This window comes from Lissotriton vulgaris, chromosome 4_1 (assembly GCF_964263255.1).
Source record: "Lissotriton vulgaris chromosome 4_1, aLisVul1.2, whole genome shotgun sequence".
Taxonomy (NCBI): Eukaryota; Metazoa; Chordata; class Amphibia; order Caudata; family Salamandridae; genus Lissotriton; species Lissotriton vulgaris.
In genome coordinates, this window is record NC_141691.1 from 396,081,417 (window position 1) to 396,103,802 (window position 22,386).

Here is a 22,386-nt window from a genome sequence, read left to right on the forward strand (position 1 = left end):
TATATATATATATATATATATATAATATTAATTCTAGTATCCCCTTTAAAAAAAATGTATGCTCATTAATAGCTACAGGCTTTGTCAGAGCATACACTAGCAGCAGTTAGGCATACATACATACATGAAATAAAAAGTTGTGTTTTCAATTATTACATTTTAACACCATTCCATTACAGAATAAAACATACACCAAATCCAACTTTATTTTAAGAAAGAAAATTTTATTTATTTTAAGAAGTTCAGCAACCATAGTCTACACTGGATAACCTGTACCCCGGCATTTTTAAAGAATGCATAGGAAGCATTTATATAACAGAGGAGGTTGGACATGCCTAGCAAAACGAACCCTTAAATTAAATCCAGTGCCAAGCAGACCCGATAAAAGCAGAGACAGTAATAATTTCAGTACTATGAATCGCTAAAACCGGTACTCCAACAGTAAAAAAAGTTGCATATTAATACAATATATATGTAATAAGGGCTATTTTACCATTACATCTTCTGTGTTTTCATACTGTTTTGTTTCAGTAGTACCCACATGACAAGCACATACATTTATCTATTTTGCTATATAACTCTCCGTTAAAAAAATAGACCTTTCACCACTATCTTGAAATTCTATCTAAAATTACAATTTCAAGAACCACATAATACAAGGCACAGATAACGTAATAGCACTTGACCGCTATTTTTTTAATTCCCAAAGATGCAGTCCAGGTGGCTGTATTCAAATAAAGCCAAGGTTAACTTTTGTATTTAATGTTGCGTTTATATATTCAAATCATAGACACATTTATGAGAAGATTAATTTTAGTGCTGTCATAAAAACACTAGCATTTCATTGGTTTAAGAAATGACCATCGAGTGACTCATATTTGCTCAACTAATGTGTGCTTTGCATCTAATACACTTATATAGTAATTATCAATAATGGCGTGGTTCCCACTCAGCTTTTGAAGTGACATAAAACAGACAACAAGAGTCAAGTTCGATTTGTCTATGAAGTCACCTATAGCCCGACTTGAAAACTCAGCTACTGAGGTAAGTAGCCATCTATAACAATATTTTGTCAAGGGGGCCCATATACAAGATATCTCTGGTGACTCCTCTACTACCCCCTCAGACTTTCCAAACTTCCTACATACATCTCTCAACTCCTCAATATAATAAGTACAGCAGAACCTCCCCCTGCCAAAAAGATGTAAAAGAAAAGCCTGCTGCCCTGCTTCCTTCCCCCACTACACGTGGAACTCCTCTTCCCCACCTCGCCCAAAACCTTAAATACAAAAGCCCTTATTTATGAGTCCCTTACGACGCCGTTGTGTCACTTTTTGTGACGCTGCTGCAGCGTTAAAAATGTGCCACACTGTGCCATATTTTTAAAGTGCATCTAGGCAGATGTGTCACTTTGTAAACCTCTGTGCTTCATCATACCTGCTACAGGTATAATGTAGGCAGGGATGGCGTAAGGGGTGACACAGGCCTTTCCACATGGAGCTTGCCCCAAGTGAATTGACACAGTGCTAGAGTTGTGTCTATTTCCATACACAATCCAGCAATGCTCCATTTTTGCGCCGACTGATTTATCAGGATTCCGGACGTGTCTGTCAATCCTTGCAACATGGAGCGCCATACAGTAAATACAGCGCATCCATGGTGTTGCAACACTTTTCATAAATGAGGCCCAAAATACCTGACATGCAGCCTCTATCACCCAAGATACTATGGGCTTCCTTCCCTCTCTGGGCCTGTGTACTGTGGGCTCCACTCTTAACAGGAGAGCTGAGAGCCAGGAGAGCTGAGAGCCAGTATAGTGTTGGAAGAAACTTTTGGGCATGATGCCCGAGACAGAAATTCTCCATGAACTGTGGGTGTGGATAGAAGAGGACCTGTGGCAGGGAGAAATTGCACCAGCATTCCCCTACCTCCACTGTAGCTATGGAGACCTGGGACAGATCGAAGAAGAAGGGTGAGATGAAAGATCGCGATTTTTCATTCCTCCACTTTGCTTAGGTTTCAGAAGGACCGTGAGAGCCGATGGGTAGACCTGCTTCCCTATGACATCACAGGAGAGTAAAAAAACAATTGTTTTGGGGGATTTTCAACTGCTGCAAAATAACGCAGTAACTAACAGGATTTCGAATCTTGTATTTGCGCTAATGACTTGAAGGCCACAGACAACAATGGATTTGCATTATAGTCCACTAATGCCATTACAAATTTATGGTGACATAATAAACCACAATGCCAAAGGTCCAATGGTTTGTACATGTTCTTATAACCACGGCATGGGTTTGCTGGATCATAATACGCTTACTCTCCGTTGTTTGTTTAGAAAGCACCTGAAAAAATGCTTTTGTTCCAACGAAAGCACTATTTATTGAAAACCAGTTGAAAACTGGCCTGCTCTGTTTGTTTCTAGCTTGTTGTAAAAATAAAAACATATAAGTGTCTGTTAAGCAGAGGATAGATTTCTGAGAATGCATTTTTACTATACTACGAACTTCATTTGTCTGCAGAAATGTAGGTTTTGCAGTAAGTGCTGGTGCTCAGTGAGAATGGGGTAGAGGTAGTGGGCATATAATATGGCTTTTGCAAACCTGGCATGAATACATGCTATGCCTACATGGTACATCGCATAGGGGGCCAAAGAATATCAACCTAAGAATTTCACAGACAATTGTTGCATAAGGTATGACATATTTGACTACTACAATCACAAAGTGCATATGGCATGATGGTTTACCACAAACCATCCACTCCAGTGGCCTGTTTGTGAGTTATCCTTCCATTTCCTAATCACGAGACCATTTGAACAAAATGGTGGTTCTTCATAAATACTTAACCCAAATGAATTGCTTTGCATAAACATGTTTAATGAATCTGTTCATGCATCTGCAGTAAATTTAGAATTACAAACTGCAAACCCTTGGACTGAATCTTTGAAAAAGAAAAATAGGAGCAATACAAAAATAATGCTCAAAACCATTTTGACGAGAACTTCTTTGAGCAGGTCATTTTCTCCAGAAGATATATTCATTCCTGAAAGAAGTAAGCAGTTCTTTAAGGTGTGGTAAAGTATTCCTGTCACAAAATAAATAAGATACTCATTATCTTTCAAAAACACACAACACAAGTGACATATCTGAACAGGTGTACATTAAAAAGACAGTGGTTTATCAAGCATCACAGCAGCTTTGCAACTGCACATCACCAGTTTACAAATGGAAGAAACGAACAATTCTAAAGATCTCCAAAAGAAATCTATTGGCTACAGTGAGATCTAGGGAGGCTGGTAAGGTATGCAAACAGTGCTAACAACGGAGTAATTCCAGTACTCGTATCAAAAGACTACTCATGCTTAACAATTCTTGGTTTTATCTACCACTAACAGGCATTGTGCAAAATGAGGATATAGATTTCTATAAAAGCCGGTAGCCAATTATCTTAGAAGAGTTCCACCCACCCTTGTAAAGTGGTCATTAAGTTCTATCAAGTACCGACCAATGTACTGGCCCAGCCTCTTTTAGAAAAGACAACTGATCAATAATTTCCGTAAACATTCTTTTGACCAGGGGAGTGGAGAACAGGGGTGGCGGGGGAGTGGTCTACCTAAAATCCCACTAATGTGTGTTTCGACCGAATGTAACAAACCCAACATTATTTTTTAAATTTCCTTTACACCACAAATAACAAGAATACAACATCATATTTGTTTCCAACAAGATCATCATAAACCATTTTTACCAAAATTCTCTATATGCCTACAAACTGCTTCCCTTTCCTTCATCTATACATCGGTACCTAGCATCAAGTGGCGACCCTACTGGCAAGCTGTTACACACCAAACAACTGAGATGCTACAGAACTTTGATCAGAAATGTGAACTGGAGCGATGTCCCTTACTGAGAGATTTCTACAGCTGATGAAAGAAATTCTTCAAAGTCTTAATAAATTTCCTAATTCAGAAGCAATATTGTAATCGGTCTCCTAACAGCAATTGTGCAGCTCTATAGCTCACCACATCATTAATGAAGCACTGGATCTGGAGCCCACGCTGCCCAACAGATGGCTAGCCTAGTCCAAGCACAGTGGGACTGGGGAAGTCACGGCGACTGATGAAGCCACATTGTCTGGAATAAGGCGGGCTCACCTCTTCTAACCACTTTATCATAATTTCACGATTTCCTTCAACTGCCAGACTTGTTTAATCAAGTTTATTCTTTCTTGCTGGAAATGTCAATCTCCTGATGGGTGTTTGTTAAAGTCCAGCTACTCTGGCTATCTCACTCTCGTGGATGATGGCCTTATGCGGCATATCACGAAGGAGGCATTTTATTAAATAGCGATGAGCGCCAAAAGGCAGCCTAGTGAGAGGGAAGCTAGTTGCAGATGGGTGCAGGAGTATGGGTACAGCGGTGTGTGTTTATAGGGGTTCTATCCTATCCATAAATGCATGCCCCTGCATACCACCGAGTGTGAGGCCAGTGACAGCAATGCACTATATAAATGTCTGACATAATAGTCATCAGCATGCTCTACCTATGGATCTGAAAACATGCTAGCTACTTACCTGTTTCCACATTTCTCCAGTCCTTTCAATGACGATGGTCTGCGTATCTTTGATGGGCGGGGTAGCATTATAGTCAGACAGGAGACCAAGAATTGGGTACTGGTTCCTGTATCTGTTTAGAAAGAAATTATATTGTTATCAGCATAGAATGTGTTTCAATATCCACCGTGTAGATGGCTTGTAGATAGAGATTCATTTTGTTCTAAGTGCTGATTATTTATGTGATTTTAGTTTATTTACTTACAAAGTTTGCAAACACAACACTGACACTGCACATTAGTGCATAAACAGACAGATATTTAATTTCATACATTTTGAATAAACACTGAGGTGTCAACCTTGACGTTTTCTGATGAAGCATGACACATTGGCTTCTAATTTTGACGGCTTAAGAGGTGGTGAACCAGATATTTGCATTGATAACACTCATTCTGGTGGATACTCAAACAGCATATTAGTCACATTTAGAATATTCCCCAGGTGCCAGATTGGATCTGAAAAGCATTCAGCAATGCTCTTGCACAACGCCAGGTGGTGCCATGGAGCTCCACACTGAGTCCGCATCACCTTGAAAATGGTGGAGCAGAACTGCAACAAAACGCCACCCCGTGAGCTGAAATCAGTTTCTTTCTGGACTTTCAGCGCCCTCAGACAGAGCATTCACCAATTGAAGGTATAAGTGTGCAGATCTCAAACTTGGGAGCCTTTTAGATGCTAAATCGAAGTCAATCCACAGAATGGGGAGGTTGTAGGGTGGTGAGGAATCTGCGGTTAGAATATCCACCTGAATGGTTGCTTCTGCAGGCAGGTAAGTAACCTCTGATGGATACTTCGAACTGTAGATCCCCACCTTTAGTACAGATACCAAAGCAGTACCTCCCAAAGGTGGAGGGTCTGGGAATGGACCTGGGCCAAAAAGGTACTGCATGACCGAATGGGCAAAGTGCCCTTCATTGGACCTGGCTGTCAAGTAAGTAGTGTTTTGCAAAAATGTGCACTCACATGCATGTGACAGATGCCAAGAACAGCTACTCTGTGGGGCAGTGCAGTAGTAGCAGCCTTAGCCTTTCTTGCTATGTGTTCTTGAAGGTGGGCAAAATGTGTGGCCAGGATTCTCCCCACTGTCAGAGGATGCTCTGTGACACCTTCGAATGTAGATACCATTTTTAATTTGCCAGACACCACCGACTGAGTTCATCCGCTCTGGCAATAAAGAATCCCGCCAGGTGGTTTGTGATCACAAAAATGTCCTGACACTCCAGCCAGCTCCAAAGGTGCTGAGCCTCCTGGTATATGCACCAGGACTCGCCCCCTCCCTGCATGTTGCAGTACTTCATGGTACTAGGGTTGTCTGTGAAAATCTGCACCAGTCTCCCCTTGGTGGATGACAGGAAAGCCTTCAACTCCAAATGAATGGTTTGCAGCTTCAGTAGATTGATATGGAGTCCGGCTTCCGCTGGAGACCAATGTCTTCTGATCTCCACCTCCCCAGATGCCCCTAACCTAGTATTGATGCATGTGTCACTTACATCAAATCTGGTTGAAGGGACACAGTTCTGTTACTGGACCTACTGCGCTCCATCATCGATCACTGCGGATCGTGGGCCATCCCTTCTGAAATTATGAATCAAATCCAATAAATTGCCGTAGTCATGGGCCCACTGCCACTTCCCATTGCAAAGTCTGCATATGTCACTCAGCGTAGTTGAAAAAGGCTGAAACTCTGGTATAATATACCAAATGTGCTGGACTCAGAGGGCAGGCTCTGAATTGCACTATCAAGAACAGCCCCACTAAATGGCAAACTTTTTGAAGTAGTTGGGAGCAACTTCAGCATGCTGATCGAGAACCCCAACAATGTCAAGAGGCTAGTCATTGTCTGGTGATTGTCAATGACTGAGTGTACCGAGTCCACCTTTAACAACCAGTCATCAAGGTAGGGAAAGACTGGTATCCCCAACCTCCGTCGGCGTGCGACGACCGCCGCCATCCCTTCCGTGAACACCCAAGGTGTATTAGTGAGGTCAAAGTGGAGTACTGTGAACGGGTAATGCTCCTGGCAGACCTTCAACCAAAGGTAACACCTGTGGGGCCACGTGATGGGTATATGAAAATACTCGTCCTGTAGGTCGAAGGACACCATCCAGCCTCCTGGAACCAGTACTCAGAACTTTGAATTTATCCTTCCTGAGAAAGGCATTCAGGGATCGAAGGACCATTATAGAACTCAGTTCATGTTTCTTTTTCAGCACAAGCAAATATCGAAAGTAGCAACCCTCTACTCTTTCAGAGTCTGGGACCCTCTTGATGGCTCTCTTGAAGAGCAACACTCACACCTCCAGGAACAGAATGGAGAATTGCTCCTCCAAACTTAGATTGGGAGGTGGGGTGGGAAGGTGTACATATGGCGGCGTAGACTAAAAAAGTTTTGGTGCAGCTTTGCTGAACAATTTGAATGACCCATGTGTCGGACCAAAGGGACCACTATCATGGGAGAAAACATTTAATACTGCCCCCCCACAGGTTGGGTATGTGCTGGGAAGGGCAACGCAACTTAGAGTCAGATGCCACAGGTGAAGAGGGCTGGGAGGATTGGTGTCCTTGCAGGCCTGCACTATGACTGCCAAACCTCTACCTAGTCCAATGCCTCAATAGGTCTGAAGTGATAGCTGGAGTGATTCATGCAGTTTGTATGCCAATCCTCTTGAATAGCCCCTAAATTTCCAAAACTTGTGAGGGAACTGCTTAGTAGGTGTCAGCAGTCACAGAGTGTGGGGTAGCTCCACTATCTTTGAAACACTCAAGAGCGGAATTATCTTTCTCACCAAAGAGGGGAGAACCATCAAAGGGCATATGAATGAGCAAAGCTTGCACATCTCCTGAAAAGCCTGTAGAATGCATCCATGTGGAGTGGTGAAGCACAACACTAGTGTCAACCGCCCTTTTGAAACAGTCAGTAATTTCAAGGCCAGCATTAATCACATAGGTGATAATATTCTGTCCATCTTGTATTGTCTGCACCTGGCAGGCTCTAGGGTCTTTTATGACCGCTGGCAAAAGATCACCAGCTTTGTCCCATAGGGCATGCATATAGCAACCTAACTAACAAACTGCATTAACTGATTACAGTGCCAAATGGACATGGTTTAGACCACGGGTACTCATAGTACGGCCCGCGGGCCGCCAGCGGCCCGCAGACCATGCAGACATTGCACCTGTGTCTTTTTAATTTCTTTTAAAGAGTGTCAGCAAACACTGCCGGCAGCGTGACTCAGAGACCCTGCTCTGTGGGGGGCGAGTGATTCCAGTAATAGTCAGAGTGGAGTTGCAGGGGGCTAAGAAGAGGTGAAATATAACAAAGCCTCATTAACAAGTAAATGGTCTTTAAAAGACTTATTATGTGCTCGGGTGAGGCTGTGTGTGTACCCGGGAAGCTGTCTCAGCCCGGGCTGACACACACGGGTGGGGTGACAGATGGTGACAGAGGTAGGAAGAGGAATGGAGGGGAAGCGGGAGGGAGACAAAGGGTGACAGGGGGGAGATGGAGGGAGACAGAGGGAGGGAGACACAGGGAAAGGGAGGGATGAGACAGAGGGAGAAGGAGGGAGGGAGACAGAGAGAGAGGGAGACAGAGAGAAAGGGAGACAGAGAGGGAGGGAGAGGGAGAGAGGGAGACAGAGGGTGACAGAAAGAGGGAAACAGAGAGAGGGAAACAGATAGGGATGAAGACAGATAGGGAGGAAGACAGATAGGGAGAAAGACAGATAGGGAGGAAGACAGATAGGGAGGAAGACAGAGGGAGAGGGAGGGAGGGGCATAAGGGGAGAGGTAGGGGGAGGGTGGGAGGGAGGGAGGGAGAGGTAGGGGAGGGTGGGATGGAGGGATGGGGAGGGAGACAGAGGGAGACAGAGGGAGGGAGGCGGAGACAGAGAGTGGGAGACAGAGGGAGACACACAGAGGGAGGGAGATAGAGGGAGAGGGGGAGGGAAAGGGAAAGAGGGAGAGGGAGGGAAACAGAGTGACGGGGAGGGAGACAGAGAGAGAGAGATAGAGAGAGGCAGACAGAGAGAGGGAGACAGAGAGAGAGGGAGACAGAGAGAGAGGGAGACAGAGAGAGAGGGAGACAGAGAGAGGGAGAGAGACAAAGGGGGGAGATGAAGGGAGACAGAGAGAGTGAGACAGAGAGAGGGAGACAGAGAGAGGGAGACAGAGAGGGAGGGAGACAGAGGGAGGGAGACAGAGAGAGGGAGGGAGACAGAGGGAGGGAGACAGAGAGAGGGAGGGAGACAGAGGGAGGGAGACAGAGGGAGGGAGAGGGAGACAGAGGGAGAGAGACAGACAGAGTGAGACAGAGGGTGAGGGAGAGAGGAAAGGGAGGGAGGAAGACAGATGGAGGGAGAGGGAAACAGAGAGAGGGAGACAGAGGGAGGAAGAGGGAGGGAGACAGAGAGGAAGACAGAGGGAGACAGAGGTAGGGAGACAGAGAGAGAGGGAGACAGAGGTAGGGAGACAGAGAGAGAGGGAGACAGAGAGAGAGGGAGACAGAGAGAGAGGGAGACAGAGAGGGGGAGACAGAGAGGGGGAGACAGAGAGGGGGAGACAGAGAGGGGGAGACAGAGAGGGGGGGAGACAGAGAGGGGGGGAGACAGAGAGGGGGGAAGACAGAGAGGGGGGGAGACAGAGAAGGGGGAGACAGAGAGGGGGGGGGAGACAGAGAGGGGGGGAGACAGAGAGGGGGGAGACAGAGAGGGGGGGAGACAGAGAGGGGGGGAGACAGAGAGGGGGGGGGGAGACAGAGAGGGGGGGGGAGACAGAGAGGGGGGGAGACAGAGAGGGGGGGAGACAGAGAGGGGGGGAGACAGAGAGGGGGAGACAGAGAGGGGGGGAGACAGAGAGGGGGGGAGACAGAGAGGGGGGGAGACAGAGAGGGGGGAGACAGAGAGGGGGGGGAGACAGAGAGGGGGTAGACAGAGAGAGGGGAGACAGAGAGAGGGGAGACAGAGAGAGGGAAGACAGAGAGGGGGCGGGATGGAGGGAGAGGGAGACAGAGGGAGGGAAACAGAGGGGGACAGAGGGAGGGAGACAAAGAGAGAGGGAGACAGAACAAGGGAGACAGAAGGGAGGGAGACAGAGGGAGGAAGTCAGGAGGAGACAGAGGGAGGGAGACAGAGAGAGTGAGACAGAGGGTGACAAAGGGAGGGAGACAGAGGGTGGGAGACAGAGGGTGGGAGACAGAGGGTGGGAGACAGAGGGTGGGAGACAGAGGGTGGGAGACAGAGGGTGGGAGACAGAGGGTGGGAGACAGAGGGTGGGAGACAGAGGGTGGGAGACAGAGGGTGGGAGACAGAGGGTGGGAGACAGAGGGTGGGAGACAGAGGGTGGGAGACAGAGGGTGGGAGACAGAGGGTGGGAGAGGTAGACAGGGAGAGGGAGACAGAGGTAGACAGAGAGAGGGAGACGGAGGTAGACAGACAGAGGTAGACAATGGGAGACAGACAGAGGGAGACAGAGAGAGAAGGAGACAGAGAGAGAGGGAGACAAAGAGAGAGGGAGACAAAGAGAGAGGGAGACAAAGAGAGAGGGAGACAAAGAGAGAGGGAGACAAAGAGAGAGGGAGACAAAGAGAGAGGGAGACAAAGAGAGAGGGAGACAAAGAGAGAGGGAGACAAAGAGAGAGGGAGACAGAGAGAGAGGGAGACAGAGAGAGAGGGAGACAGAGAGAGGGAGACAGAGAGAGGGAGACAGAGAGAGGGAGACAGAGAGAGGGAGACAGAGAGAGGGAGACAGAGAGAGAAGGGAGACAGAGAGGAGAAGGGAGACAGAGAGGAGAAGGGAGACAGAGAGGAGGGAGACGGAGGGAGGGAGACAGAGGGGAGGGAGACAGAGGGAGGGAGACAGAGGGAGGGAGACAGAGGGAGGGAGAAAGAGGGAGGGAGACAGAGGGAGGGAGACAGAGGGAGGGAGACAGAGGGAGGGAGACAGAGGGAGGGAGACAGAGGGAGTCAGAGGGAGAGATTTAGGGGAGACAGAGGGCAGATAGAGCGAGGGAGACAGAGGGAGGGTGTGGTTCTTGGCGTTCTGAACCTGTGTTTTAAATGTCATGATTCCGTTATGAATTTGGTATCAGTGAACCGCAAATGGCGAATGCGTTATTCATGAGTATTTTCGTCATGTTACACCAATGGATTCACTGTGCATTTGAAGGTTTTGCATTGAACACTTGGGTTTCATCTTGTAAATAGCAGCCATGTTATTCGTTGCCCTTACAGTAGGCTCTCCCCATGGCAGAGTAAGCATTTAAAGGACATAACCTTAGCATGGGTTTGTGCTGACTTCTGCATGACCTGACGACAGCTGACCCTGTTGCTTGAGGCTAACCTCCCAAGCCAGTTCCTTGTTCAGCAGCTGGCGCAATAAAGTTCAAAGAGCAGGACATGTCCGATCTTTTATGACACCATTCCCACAACTCCTACCTCCGTCCCATCTGTTGCTGCCTTTCCTTTAAAGACATGTTCATCGATCTGGTTGAAGGTTTTATGGTGGGTTTGTCCGGCCTGATGGAACAGGAAACCAAGCATGTGTGCAATTCTTTTCTTAGCCTGGACTCATCCTGAAAGTGGTGCTTTGTATGCACGTCCTGGGAATTTCCAACATAATGCACTTCAAAGCAGGAATGTGTGCTTAAAGCGAAATATTCTGTATAAAAGGCCTGTGCGAAGGCCATGCAGGCAGACTCTCTCATCCAGTTGCTTTAAGCGTGGCTGGGCGACGGAGCCTCACAATTAATGATAATAAAGATGTCTTTTCATATTTCAGATTCTGTGTTGATTTCTTTGCCACTCTTGAATGGACTACTTATTGGTAAGACCCCTGAGAAGGAGTATTGTAAATATTTGGTTCTTCAGTTGGCGCCCAACTCGGGGGCTCATCATGGAAGTGAATACCTGGAGGAGAGTTTTTCAGAGAAAAGAACTGTGCTGGGGAAGGCAAAACAGGAATCTACTAAAAGAGGTACTCTGTGCACGGAGGTTCTGGGGGATTCTCTGTCTTTGCGGCCTGGCATATTTTTGATTTTTCTGACTTAAGACTCTCCAAAAGATGTCACTCCTGACTGAGCAACCCTTTTTTTGGCGCAAGTTTTTTTTAAAGAGACTGTTAGTGCAGTTAGAAATTGGCAGTTAGAATTTGGACATCTATTTCTTTGATACAGCTGTGATAAGTATATGTGGGTCGCTCCCATAGTCCTTAGTTGTTGACGCTTTGCTAGTGTTTTTGTCGGTGACACTTTGCTAGCGTTTTTGTTGTTGTTGTATTATTTGACGCCTGCAGACGCCAAAAACCGAGGGTATTTGTTCTTTGCAGGGACTTGGTAAATCCCGTAACCCTTGAAGTTTGATGCTGGATTAGTGAGCTATAAGATGCCTGATCTTAGCGAATTTGAAGCTTTGTATTGGCCAACTTTGTATACGTTTGAATTAGCCGGTTTATCTAAATAGGTTAGATTTACAAACATATTTCTTCCTTGGTGATTTTGTATTCGCAGGGAATTAAAATATGTAATAATACATAATAAGGATGCTTTACTCTGTATAATTTTATGAATGGATATGCAGAACGATTTTTGGTGTTCTGCCAGCTGCAGCTAGTGAATTGAGTGTATTTTTGGTTTTTACACTGTTGAGCAGTGTTTCTTGTAAATATGACTTACAGCTACGTATAGTCCGGACTGTCCTGTTTTTGTCCTGAGTGTTGATTTGTGGGTTTTAATGTATGTTTGAATGCGTGGTTAAAATGTGTGTTTACATGTCTATTTTGTTTGTGAGTTTTGTTGTACATTGCGACGACGCGATTTACAAGAAATGGTTGGAGAGCGCTGCATTGTGTGTCCTAAATGTTTTCAACACTTCCTGTTTATGTCTGAAATGTGCTCAATGTGTGTGGTTCACATTTAATGGATTTAAATAAGGCCCCAGCCAAAAACGAAGTGACATGTTTTTGCAGAAATAAATGCATTTACAGCGTTTTCACTTAAATGCACTGTATTAAATGTTCACAGGCAAAACGTTTTTAGTTGTAGTATATTTGATAGGAATGTTTTTTCAGCCAGCAATTTTTTTTGTGGTTAAACACGGGTGGAATTTTGTATGATGGCCCTTTTACATTAAAGAGGCCCTAGAAAGTGACGCAGAATTTGACGCTTTTTAAATTAGGCATATGCGCTCAGGTTTGTGAGTAGATGCTTCTAAATAATAGACAAGGAATGTAGCGGGCTCTTATATGTAAAAACAATCACAAACAGAAATAATTGGGTTTTATTAGAAGACAAAAATTATTAATTATGGAAAAATAATTCATAAAAATTAGTGCTACCAAAATCGTTTTCTAATATTCATAAAGCTTGACACTCATGCTATGACCTTTTAGCATTAAAATGTGATTTGCGTTATGTTGCATCACTAAAATGACAAGAATTCATTTGTATAAATTCGCTTGCCATAGGCGCAAGCAAGCTCATTTTTATAACATATAAATTATTATTTTCAGATACCTGACTCTTGGATTATGTAATAGACTTTCTAGTGGTCCATATTCTGCAAGAAAATTGTAAAATATTCATTTTGTAATGCCCAAAATCAGAAAGTCGATTTTGAGTAAATTCACTGTTTAAACTGCATTTTTGCTTTCCTTAAAGTGTCTCAGCCTTAAGCAAATGCATGCATTTAGGTTTTGATATAAGGTTGTGCTTTCTTGTGATTCAGTGGGTTAATGTGCCAGTACACAAGCTTGTTTTAATATCAGGATTGGAGGTTCTACTTTCAAGATAGGCCTACGGACAGTTTGCTTATTTAACACTGATGAAGTGTGTGCCATAGGATTGCAACAAGTAATTACTCTAAAAAACTGGTCTGTGTGTCTTTAGCTTTTGAGACAAATTGACAGTAAATGTAGTCTAATAATATGGGAATAGTGATCATTTTAGCGCTTAAAAAGAGAAATTATTTTTTTAAAATAGCTTGAATTATTGTTGATTAGATCCAGCCTACTGGCTTTGTCAGCTCCACTGTGGCAGAAGCTGGGGGCTGGGAGAATTTGCAACAACTGGCTCAGTGCGCTCGCTGAGATGTTCTCTTTTAAGTGTTTCCCCATAAATTATGGAGAAGGCCCCTCAAGTGTTGCCATTTACAGCCTTTTTAATTAGGCCTTTGTTTCCGAGGAATGCAGAATGACCTCTCTGCACGGGCTGCTAAGGGTGAGGTTTCTGGTTTCTGGTTTCACCGTGGTAACATGAAAGACCTTGATTTAAACGGGGAGATGAAAAGGGGTTTCTTTAAACATCGTGTTAAATGCTTGGCAGGACTGCTGCAATGTTTGCTGGCTGTGTTTTATTTTACAGAAAACGAAATGATGCATCCAGTGTTAGATAAAAATAACATGCAGCCTTTTTCACACAATTTTGAAGGTTATAGGTTACAGGCTTACGTTCAATACAGATTTGCTCATTAACAGTTAAGTAATTAACAGTTATTTTTTGTGTATGGTACAATGTTTTTGTGTTGTGTATTTTTCTGTTTTTGCCAACAGATTTTTCATGGATTGTTCTAAAGAAGAGAAGACACGTGAGTTTGGCTAGTTGACAAAAGATGTGTTTTTGCGTCATTTCTTTAACAGAAAAAAAATGTACATGTTTCTGTTTGAGGTATTTACAGCTGTCATGACATATTATATTTTGACAATTGATCTACAACTGCGTTGTGCTCAAATGTCAAACGCTGGGTATAGAGTTTGTATGGAGTTTTTGACCTGACAAATTAGACAGGCCCAAATATTGGGTTTTTGACTGCAGGTTTAAAGTGCATAAAATACACATGCCATGGTGCTGTATTTTTGTATGTTTGTTCATGTTGTTACCATCACAAGTTCTCCTGTATTGGATGAATTTGGTATAATGATAAATTTCACAGATATGGTTTGCATACTGTGAGGAAGGATGGCAGCACTTTTACCAGTGCATGCCTACCTTTGGCTATACATTTGGCTGTATTGAAAATAAATAACTAAACAAATAACGGGTTCAAAGTGTATCACCTGATGTTACGTACTGCACATTCCCTTAAAGGAATAGGCAGCCCTAAATTGTTATGTATCCTTGATTGGACCTAAGGATAGAATTATAGATCTGTGACTCACGGTGACCTAATTTTTATATTGCGTTATTTAATAATGTTTTGTTTCCCAAATAGCATATGGCTTTGTCCCTTGAAAGGAAGCCAGGTTTCATGTTTTTTTCCTCTCCCTGAAGAGAGAACAGGAATATAGAATTAGAATTTGTGTAACTTTGGTCTTTTGTGTATTCCCCGTTCTCTTGGTGCTGTGTTACATGCCTGAGGCACCCAAGCACACTCTTGTTCTTCCTATAGATTTTTCTTTTGTTGTTCCGCCCCTGACCAATGCCCCTGACCAATGTCGCATTATGCTTAGTTATTAGGCATTTTAGTTGTGTCCTAATTCCATTTCCCCTTTTCCCATATTCCTTTCACCAGTCAGCCCATTTATTATTATGGGTGTATTGTTTATGTGCACACTTCTAGACTGTAGTTATGTATTAGGGACCCCCCATGTTATGTAAAATGTTTTTTTCAGACTGACTGTCAAGGTAGTGATAGGTTGGTTCCAATGTCTATTTTTAATTTTTCAGCTTTCTTGTGTTCCTGCTGCTTTAATTTTTTTGGTGGGATTGGATGTGTTCTAAACATGCAAATACCAGGACTTTCTAGTGTTTGTTCTTTGTCTTCACATTTGATCATTAGCCTTTTGTATTGCATAGTGCACTTAATGCACATTTTTTAAGGGACTTTTCTTCATGTCCTTGATAATATGAACGATGTTATTTTTCTATTCGAGATGTTCTAGATAAGGAATTTAGGAACACCTAGGCTTAGTCATTGAGGGAACACATGTATTTACCCCATTAGACAATGCCACTATGTGAGGAAATTCATTTTGATAGAATTCCTGTGTAGCTATAGATGACAGAGAATAATGAAAAGAACATACCTGAAGATTCTAAAGATACTGTTTTGCCCTTTTGCCTTTGCTCTTGTATTTTATGCTCATAGCACATTGTCACTCCCATGCAGATTGTAGGTCACCTGCTTGCCAGTCCTTTTGTTAAAACACATGAATTGCTTTTTGTGCTTGATTTGAAAGAAACTAACAATTGTGTTACACATCCTGCATCACTAGGGTCCTGCTAAGATCTTCCAGAGTTAAAGGAAGAGTGATTCCCTGCAGACCTGTGATCAACATTAAGCTCACACCCCATCAGTGACCGCTCTAAGATGAACAGATGTCCTGGCTCTACACTTCTTGCAAACAAGGAAGTCGCGAAGCGGGACAACGATCATCAGCACGACATCAGTGGTACCTCCAAAGCAAGGCAGTTGATTTGCGAAAGGCGTTGCAGAAGAAAGGAGGAGCTGATTCGTTTATTTGTTGTTTGGGCTCTGTACCTGTTATGTGCTGGAAACCTCTGTCAGTGTACATTCCCTTGAGCCATTGGCCCGAGTTTTGGCCACATTCACACTTTTGCTTTGCACCAGTGGAACGGCAGTGCACCCGAGCATCCACGTTTAGAAAAAGGCACTACATTCTGGTGCCCAGGAGAGAGCAGCTTGAGCGTCCTCTGACACTAAATGATGAGTGTTGGAGCCTGAAAGTGCTGCTGATTTTGCTAAGTAGTGCTTGGATCTGCACGAGATGCTTTGTGCCCTTGATCAATAAACAGCACATCATTTGTAGTGTCTGCCACAAGAAGAGACACTGGTGCATTGTTTTAAGACTTTGAGACTTTCGAGTGAGCTGTGAGTGTTTTCCCCGAGCGGCACTCCAACTAAACAGTATTGTCTCCTCATGAAAGGCCTGACTTGAAGAGGCCCAACGCGAAGAAAAAAATTGGAAGCGGATCTGATGGACTTTGGGTATTTTTTGTGAGCTTGTATAGACTTGAAGTTTGGAAACTGATTTTTGCTGCTTTGCTGGCATTGTTTTAAAGTATTTCTGTTTAGTAAGAGCAGAATAAAGTCCACTCTCTGTGGAAGAGTATCCCTTTTTCATCTGAGAGCATTGATCAGGAACACCATTGTTTCACTTAAACATATAATGAATTACTGAAATGCGTAGGAAGCAATATAAAACGTTATTAGAAAATTCTATGATTTGCTGTCTGTTTAGGACTGTGCAAGTATTACGCATTTGACATTTTGTTGTTCTTTTTCCCTTGCTGAATTGTATTATGTTTTTTGTTAAATTTTTGATTGGTTACCATTTGCCAGTTGCAGGGTCACGTAGGAGTACAAATGGTTCAGTTTGTGACCTGAGTAGTGGCAGTAGGCCTGCAGGACTTGCAGTGTCCCTATGACCTGCTAATGATCACAGCTGATGTACTCTACCAAGATTGCGTGAGCGACATTAGAAAATGGAGATTGTATTGAGGAATGACGATAAAAAGCAGGAGATGAAAAACAGACATTACAGAATATTGTTCTTTAAGTGCAGTATAGCTCTATCTATTTTAATACTTTAATGTATTTTATTGGCTACTATATTTTGGTATGTTTCCCCCTACACTATTGACGTCTGCACCAACTTCCCAACATACTCTTTCTTTTTCTTCACATGAGTTTCATATTTTACCTGAACATGAACTGGTTAGGTCAGATTTTACTGATAATTCTTTTGGTACAGTATTTACATCAACACCAGCTAGTGATGAATATAGCCATGTATAGGTTATTGCCTATGTAAGGGCAAAAGGATGCTCTGTGGTTCTTGGCGTTCTGAACCTGTGTTTTAAATGTCATGATTCCGTTATGAATTTGGTATCAGTGAACCGCAAATGGCGAATGCGTTATTCATGAGTATTTTCGTCATGTTACACCAATGGATTCACTGTGCATTTGAAGGTTTTGCATTGAACACTTGGGTTTCATCTTGTAAATAGCAGCCATGTTATTCGTTGCCCTTACAGTAGGCTCTCCCCATGGCAGAGTAAGCATTTAAAGGACATAACCTTAGCATGGGTTTGTGCTGACTTCTGCATGACCTGACGACAGCTGACCCTGTTGCTTGAGGCTAACCTCCCAAGCCAGTTCCTTGTTCAGCAGCTGGCGCAATAAAGTTCAAAGAGCAGGACATGTCCGATCTTTTATGACACCATTCCCACAACTCCTACCTCCGTCCCATCTGTTGCTGCCTTTCCTTTAAAGACATGTTCATCGATCTGGTTGAAGGTTTTATGGTGGGTTTGTCCGGCCTGATGGAACAGGAAACCAAGCATGTGTGCAATTCTTTTCTTAGCCTGGACTCATCCTGAAAGTGGTGCTTTGTATGCACGTCCTGGGAATTTCCAACATAATGCACTTCAAAGCAGGAATGTGTGCTTAAAGCGAAATATTCTGTATAAAAGGCCTGTGCGAAGGCCATGCAGGCAGACTCTCTCATCCAGTTGCTTTAAGCGTGGCTGGGCGACGGAGCCTCACAATTAATGATAATAAAGATGTCTTTTCATATTTCAGATTCTGTGTTGATTTCTTTGCCACTCTTGAATGGACTACTTATTGGTAAGACCCCTGAGAAGGAGTATTGTAAATATTTGGTTCTTCAAGGGAGGCAGACAGAGGGAGAGAGACAGATAAATGGGGGGAGACCGAGGGTGACAGACAGAGGGACACAGACAGAGGGAGAGAGAGGGAGACAGACTTAGGGAGACAGACAGAGGGAGAGAGACAGATAATGGGGGGGGAGACCGAGGGACCGAGACAGACAGAGGGATAGAGAATGAATGAATGAAATAAAATGTATAGTGCGCAACTAAAACCCGGAGGCATCAAGGCGCCTAACAAAACAGATCAAAACATAGAAAGGCAGAACACAACTACAAGTATGACTTTGCAAAAAGCCGAGTTTTCAGAGCCTTTCTGAATGACTGCATGGTGGGAAGGGACTTAAGATCCCCCGGAAGGGTGTTCCACCACTTAGGTACCAGAGTGGAGAAGGCTTTGCCACCCCATTTAGCTCTACGGATGCGGGGCACTGATTAAAGAGATGTGTCGCTAGAGCGTAGATTCCTCAAGGGGCTATAGGGAGACAGGATGGATCCGATCCCAGTGGCACTAATTCTGGCCAAAGCCCCATAGGTCATGCACAATGTTTTAAAGAGGATCCGGTCTTCAATGGGGAGCCAGTGTAGCGATTTTCTGGCGGATGTGGCCGAGGCGCGTCTAGGCAGGTCTAAAACAAATTTGGCCGCCGCGTTCTGGACCATTTGCAATCACTGCAGCAGACCCTTGTTTAGTCCTGCATACAGCGCATTACAATAGTCCAGACGGAAGCCAATGAGTGCAATCACTATCTGTTTTCTAGCCTGCTGAGAGAGATAGTGTCTGATCTTCCTCAATACATGGATAATTCCCCAACAGGTTGAAACTGTCCTATTGACCTGTTGACGCATGCTGAGGGTGGGGTCAATCAGGACTCCTAGGTTTTTAGCTGATATAGCAGGGACAGGACAGGCTCCCAGAGAGTCCGGCCACCAATCCGCCGACCATGTCTCTTCCTTTCCTCCGAACACCATGACCTCCGTCTTCTCCCCGTTTAATTTCAATGAATTGTGAATCATCCATTGAGCGACTGCCTCCATGCAAGATCTAAAGTTGGAGGCAGCCGAACTGGCCGACTGGGAGAGAGAGACGAAGATCTGGGTGTCGTCGGCGTAGGAAACTACCTCCATCCCAAAAGATCTTATGAGTCTGGCAAGTGGGGTCACATAGATGTTAAAAAGGGTCGGGCTTAATGCCGACCCCTGAGGGACCCCACATTGCACAGACAGGGATGGAGATAGAAAGTCCCCAGCTTCACCCTCTGCTCTCTCTGATCGAGGAAGGAGGTCAGCAAGCGCAGGGCAGACCCCTCAACCCCAATCTCCCTCAGGCGAGATGTTAAAACTGAGGGAGAAAGGGTGTCGAAGGCAGCTGTGAGATCTAGCAGGATCAGGAGGGTGGTCTGACCCCCATCAACTCGTGTGCGGATATTATCCAACACTATGGTGAGGGCAGACTCGGTGCTGTGTTCCCTCCTGAAGCCGTGCTGCGAGTGGTCCAGCTGACCTGAGCTTTCCACGAAGCCCGCAAGATGCTTATTCAGATGGATTTCCAGCATCTTCGCAAGAGCAGGGAGCAGTGAGATAGGGCGGAAGTTCTTTAACACACCAGGATCGAGAGATGGTTTCTTGAGCAGCGGCTTTACCACTGCCCTCTTCCATTGCTGAGGGAAGATGCCGTCCCTCATAGCCCTGTTCATGATCTCAACAAGAGAGGGCAGGAGGGATTCCCTGCACTGCTTGATGATCTTAAGCGGACAGGCATCTAAAGGGGAGCCAGATCTGGTTTTATCCAGGAGGTTCTCTAATTCCTGGAGGGAGAGAGGAGGAAAAGAGGCCAGGTGTCCCAATGGAGAGTTCTCGGCAGAAGCTGATGCGGGAACAGAGGGGACAGAGGGCTCAGAGGTTATAGACCTCTGTAGCTCTAAAGCGGAGTAGATATCGGCGATCTTGGTCTGAAAAAAGAGCGCTATGTTGTTGCAAAGTAGCTGGGAGGCAATAACAGGATCTGGGGTCTGCAGGGATGTTAGAGAGTCGACAATCTTGAAGAGCTCTTTCGGGGAGGAGAGTGAAATGGTAAGAGCAGTGAAATATTCCGGTTTCACCCTTATAACCTCCGCCTTATGGCCCCTCAATAAGATCTTATGCGCCTCTTTATCCCTTAGATCCCAGCTGGTATGCCAGAGACGCTCCTGTCTCCTGACTCCTTGTCTAAGGAGCTCAGAGAACCAGAGCCGACGGTTTTTTCCTCGCCGAGTAACGCAACCGGGCAGGGGCCAGTTTGTCAAATGCCATAGTAACAGCATTGTCAAACTGCGAAACCGCCAGATGGACATCTGCCTCCTGGGGAGTGGACAGAGGGAGGGAGACAGAGGGACCGAGAAAGACAGAGGGATAGAGACAGAGGGAGGGAGACAGTCTGAGACAGACAGAGGGATAGAGAGAGAGGGAGGGAGAGGGAGAGGGAGAGGGAGAGGGAGAGGGAGAGGGAGAGGGAGAGGGAGAGGGAGAGGGAGAGGGAGAGGGAGAGGGAGAGACCGGGAGGGAAATAGAGGCAGGTAGACAGAGGGAGGGAGAGAGGCATGGAGGGAGACAGACCTGGAGACAGACAGGGAGGGAGACAGACCTGGATACAGACATGAAGGGAGACAGACCTGGAGGCAGACAGGAAGGGAGACAGACCTGGAGGCAGACAGGAAGGGAGACTGACTGAGACAGACAGAGGGATAGATCGAGAGGGAGGAAGACAGAAGGTGGGAGACAGAGGGTGGGAGACAGAGGGTGGGAGACAGAGGGAGGGAGACAGAGGGAGGGAGACAGAGGGAGGGAGACAGAGGGAGGGAGACAGAGGGAGGGAGGGAGACAGAGGGAGGGAGGGAGACAGAGGGAGGGAGGGAGACAGAGGGAGGGAGGGAGACAGAGGGAGGGAGACAGAGGGAGGGAGACAGAGGGAGGGAGGGAGACAGAGGGAGGGAGGGAGACAGAGGGAGGGAGGGAGACAGAGGGAGGGAGGGAGACAGAGGGAGGGAGGGAGACAGAGGGAGACAGAGGGAGGGAGAGAGAAAGAGGGAGGGAGAGGGAGGGAGACAGACAGGTAGGGAAAAAGAGGCAGGTAGACAGAGGGAGGGAGACAGACAGGAAGGGAGACAGACCTGGAGACAGACAGGGAGAGAGACAGAGGGAGACAGAGGGTGACAGACAGAGAAACAGAAAGAGGGAGAGAGAGTGAAACAGACAGAGGGAGAGAGAGAGTGGGAGGGAGAGAGAGAGAGAGGGAGGGAGACAGTCAAAGGGAGACAGAGGGAGATAAAGGGAGGGGGAGAGGGAGGATGGAGAGGGAGACTGGGAGGGAGAGGGAGAGGGAGAGGGAGAGAGAGGGAGAGGGAGAGGGAGAGGGAGAGGGACAGGGAGAGGGACAGGGAGAGGGAGAGGGAGAGGGAGAGGGAGAGGGAGAGGGAGAGGGAGAGGGAGAGGGAGAGAGAGAGGGAGAGAGAGAGGGAGAGAGAGAGGGAGAGAGAGAGGGAGAGGGAGAGGGAGAGGGGAGAGGGGAGAGGGAGAGGGAGGTGTGTATGCCGGGTCTGGTGGCTCAGTAGACGAAACACAAAGGGGTTGATGGCTGCAGGGACCTGTGTTCAACCTCATGGTCACAGTTATTTTTGTTGCTCTAGCCCTGCTCCCTCCCCCACTGACCCCGCCCCCACCGGTGCGGCCCTCGGCGACAAACCACACTGTAAATTTGGCCCCCGAGAGAAAGTTTGTGAGTACCCATGGTTTAGACCAAGTTCCCATCAAAGTGTCATTAAGGGATTTAAAGGAAGAAAGGACTCAGATGCAGCTGGTTCTGGTGCAAGATTTCTGTAAGTTAGTTTTAGTTCCCACGGAGGGCAACTGTAAATCCGGCATTTTAGCTGACCTCTGAACCACAAATGCTAATGACGCACTTTGCACTGTCGGAGATCAAGTGGCAAATCCATCCCTGTATCCAGTATGTATCAAGCCAATTGGGTTCTTGCAAGTCTGTGTATATTTTTCATCACTATTATGTGGAAGAAGATCACCATGATCACTTCCTACTGGGGTGCGTTGGTCTGAATCAGAGCCACAAATCTGACTGAGCCCCTCTTGGCGTCAACCTTGGTAGTGTTCAGGCGGA

At 45.6% G+C, this 22,386-nt stretch overlaps 1 protein-coding gene across 4 annotated transcripts in view; it reads right to left on the reverse strand.

The window, feature by feature from the left end:
• Positions 1–203: 203 nt before the first annotated feature.
• POF1B (POF1B actin binding protein) overlaps positions 204–22,386 on the reverse strand; it is a 225,826-nt gene continuing 203,643 nt past the window's right edge. For 2 of the 4 annotated variants that reach the window (XM_086918778.1, XM_086918777.1), the window contains exons 16-17: positions 4,577–4,688; positions 204–3,087 (exon numbers count right to left, since the gene is read on the reverse strand). In XM_086918778.1, coding sequence (XP_086774904.1) covers positions 3,067–3,087; positions 4,577–4,688 — 133 coding nt within the window. In that variant the 3' untranslated portion in view covers positions 204–3,066. The remainder of the gene's footprint in view (positions 3,088–4,576; positions 4,689–22,386) is intronic. The other 2 variants (XM_086918779.1, XM_086918780.1) reach the window with 1 other exon arrangement.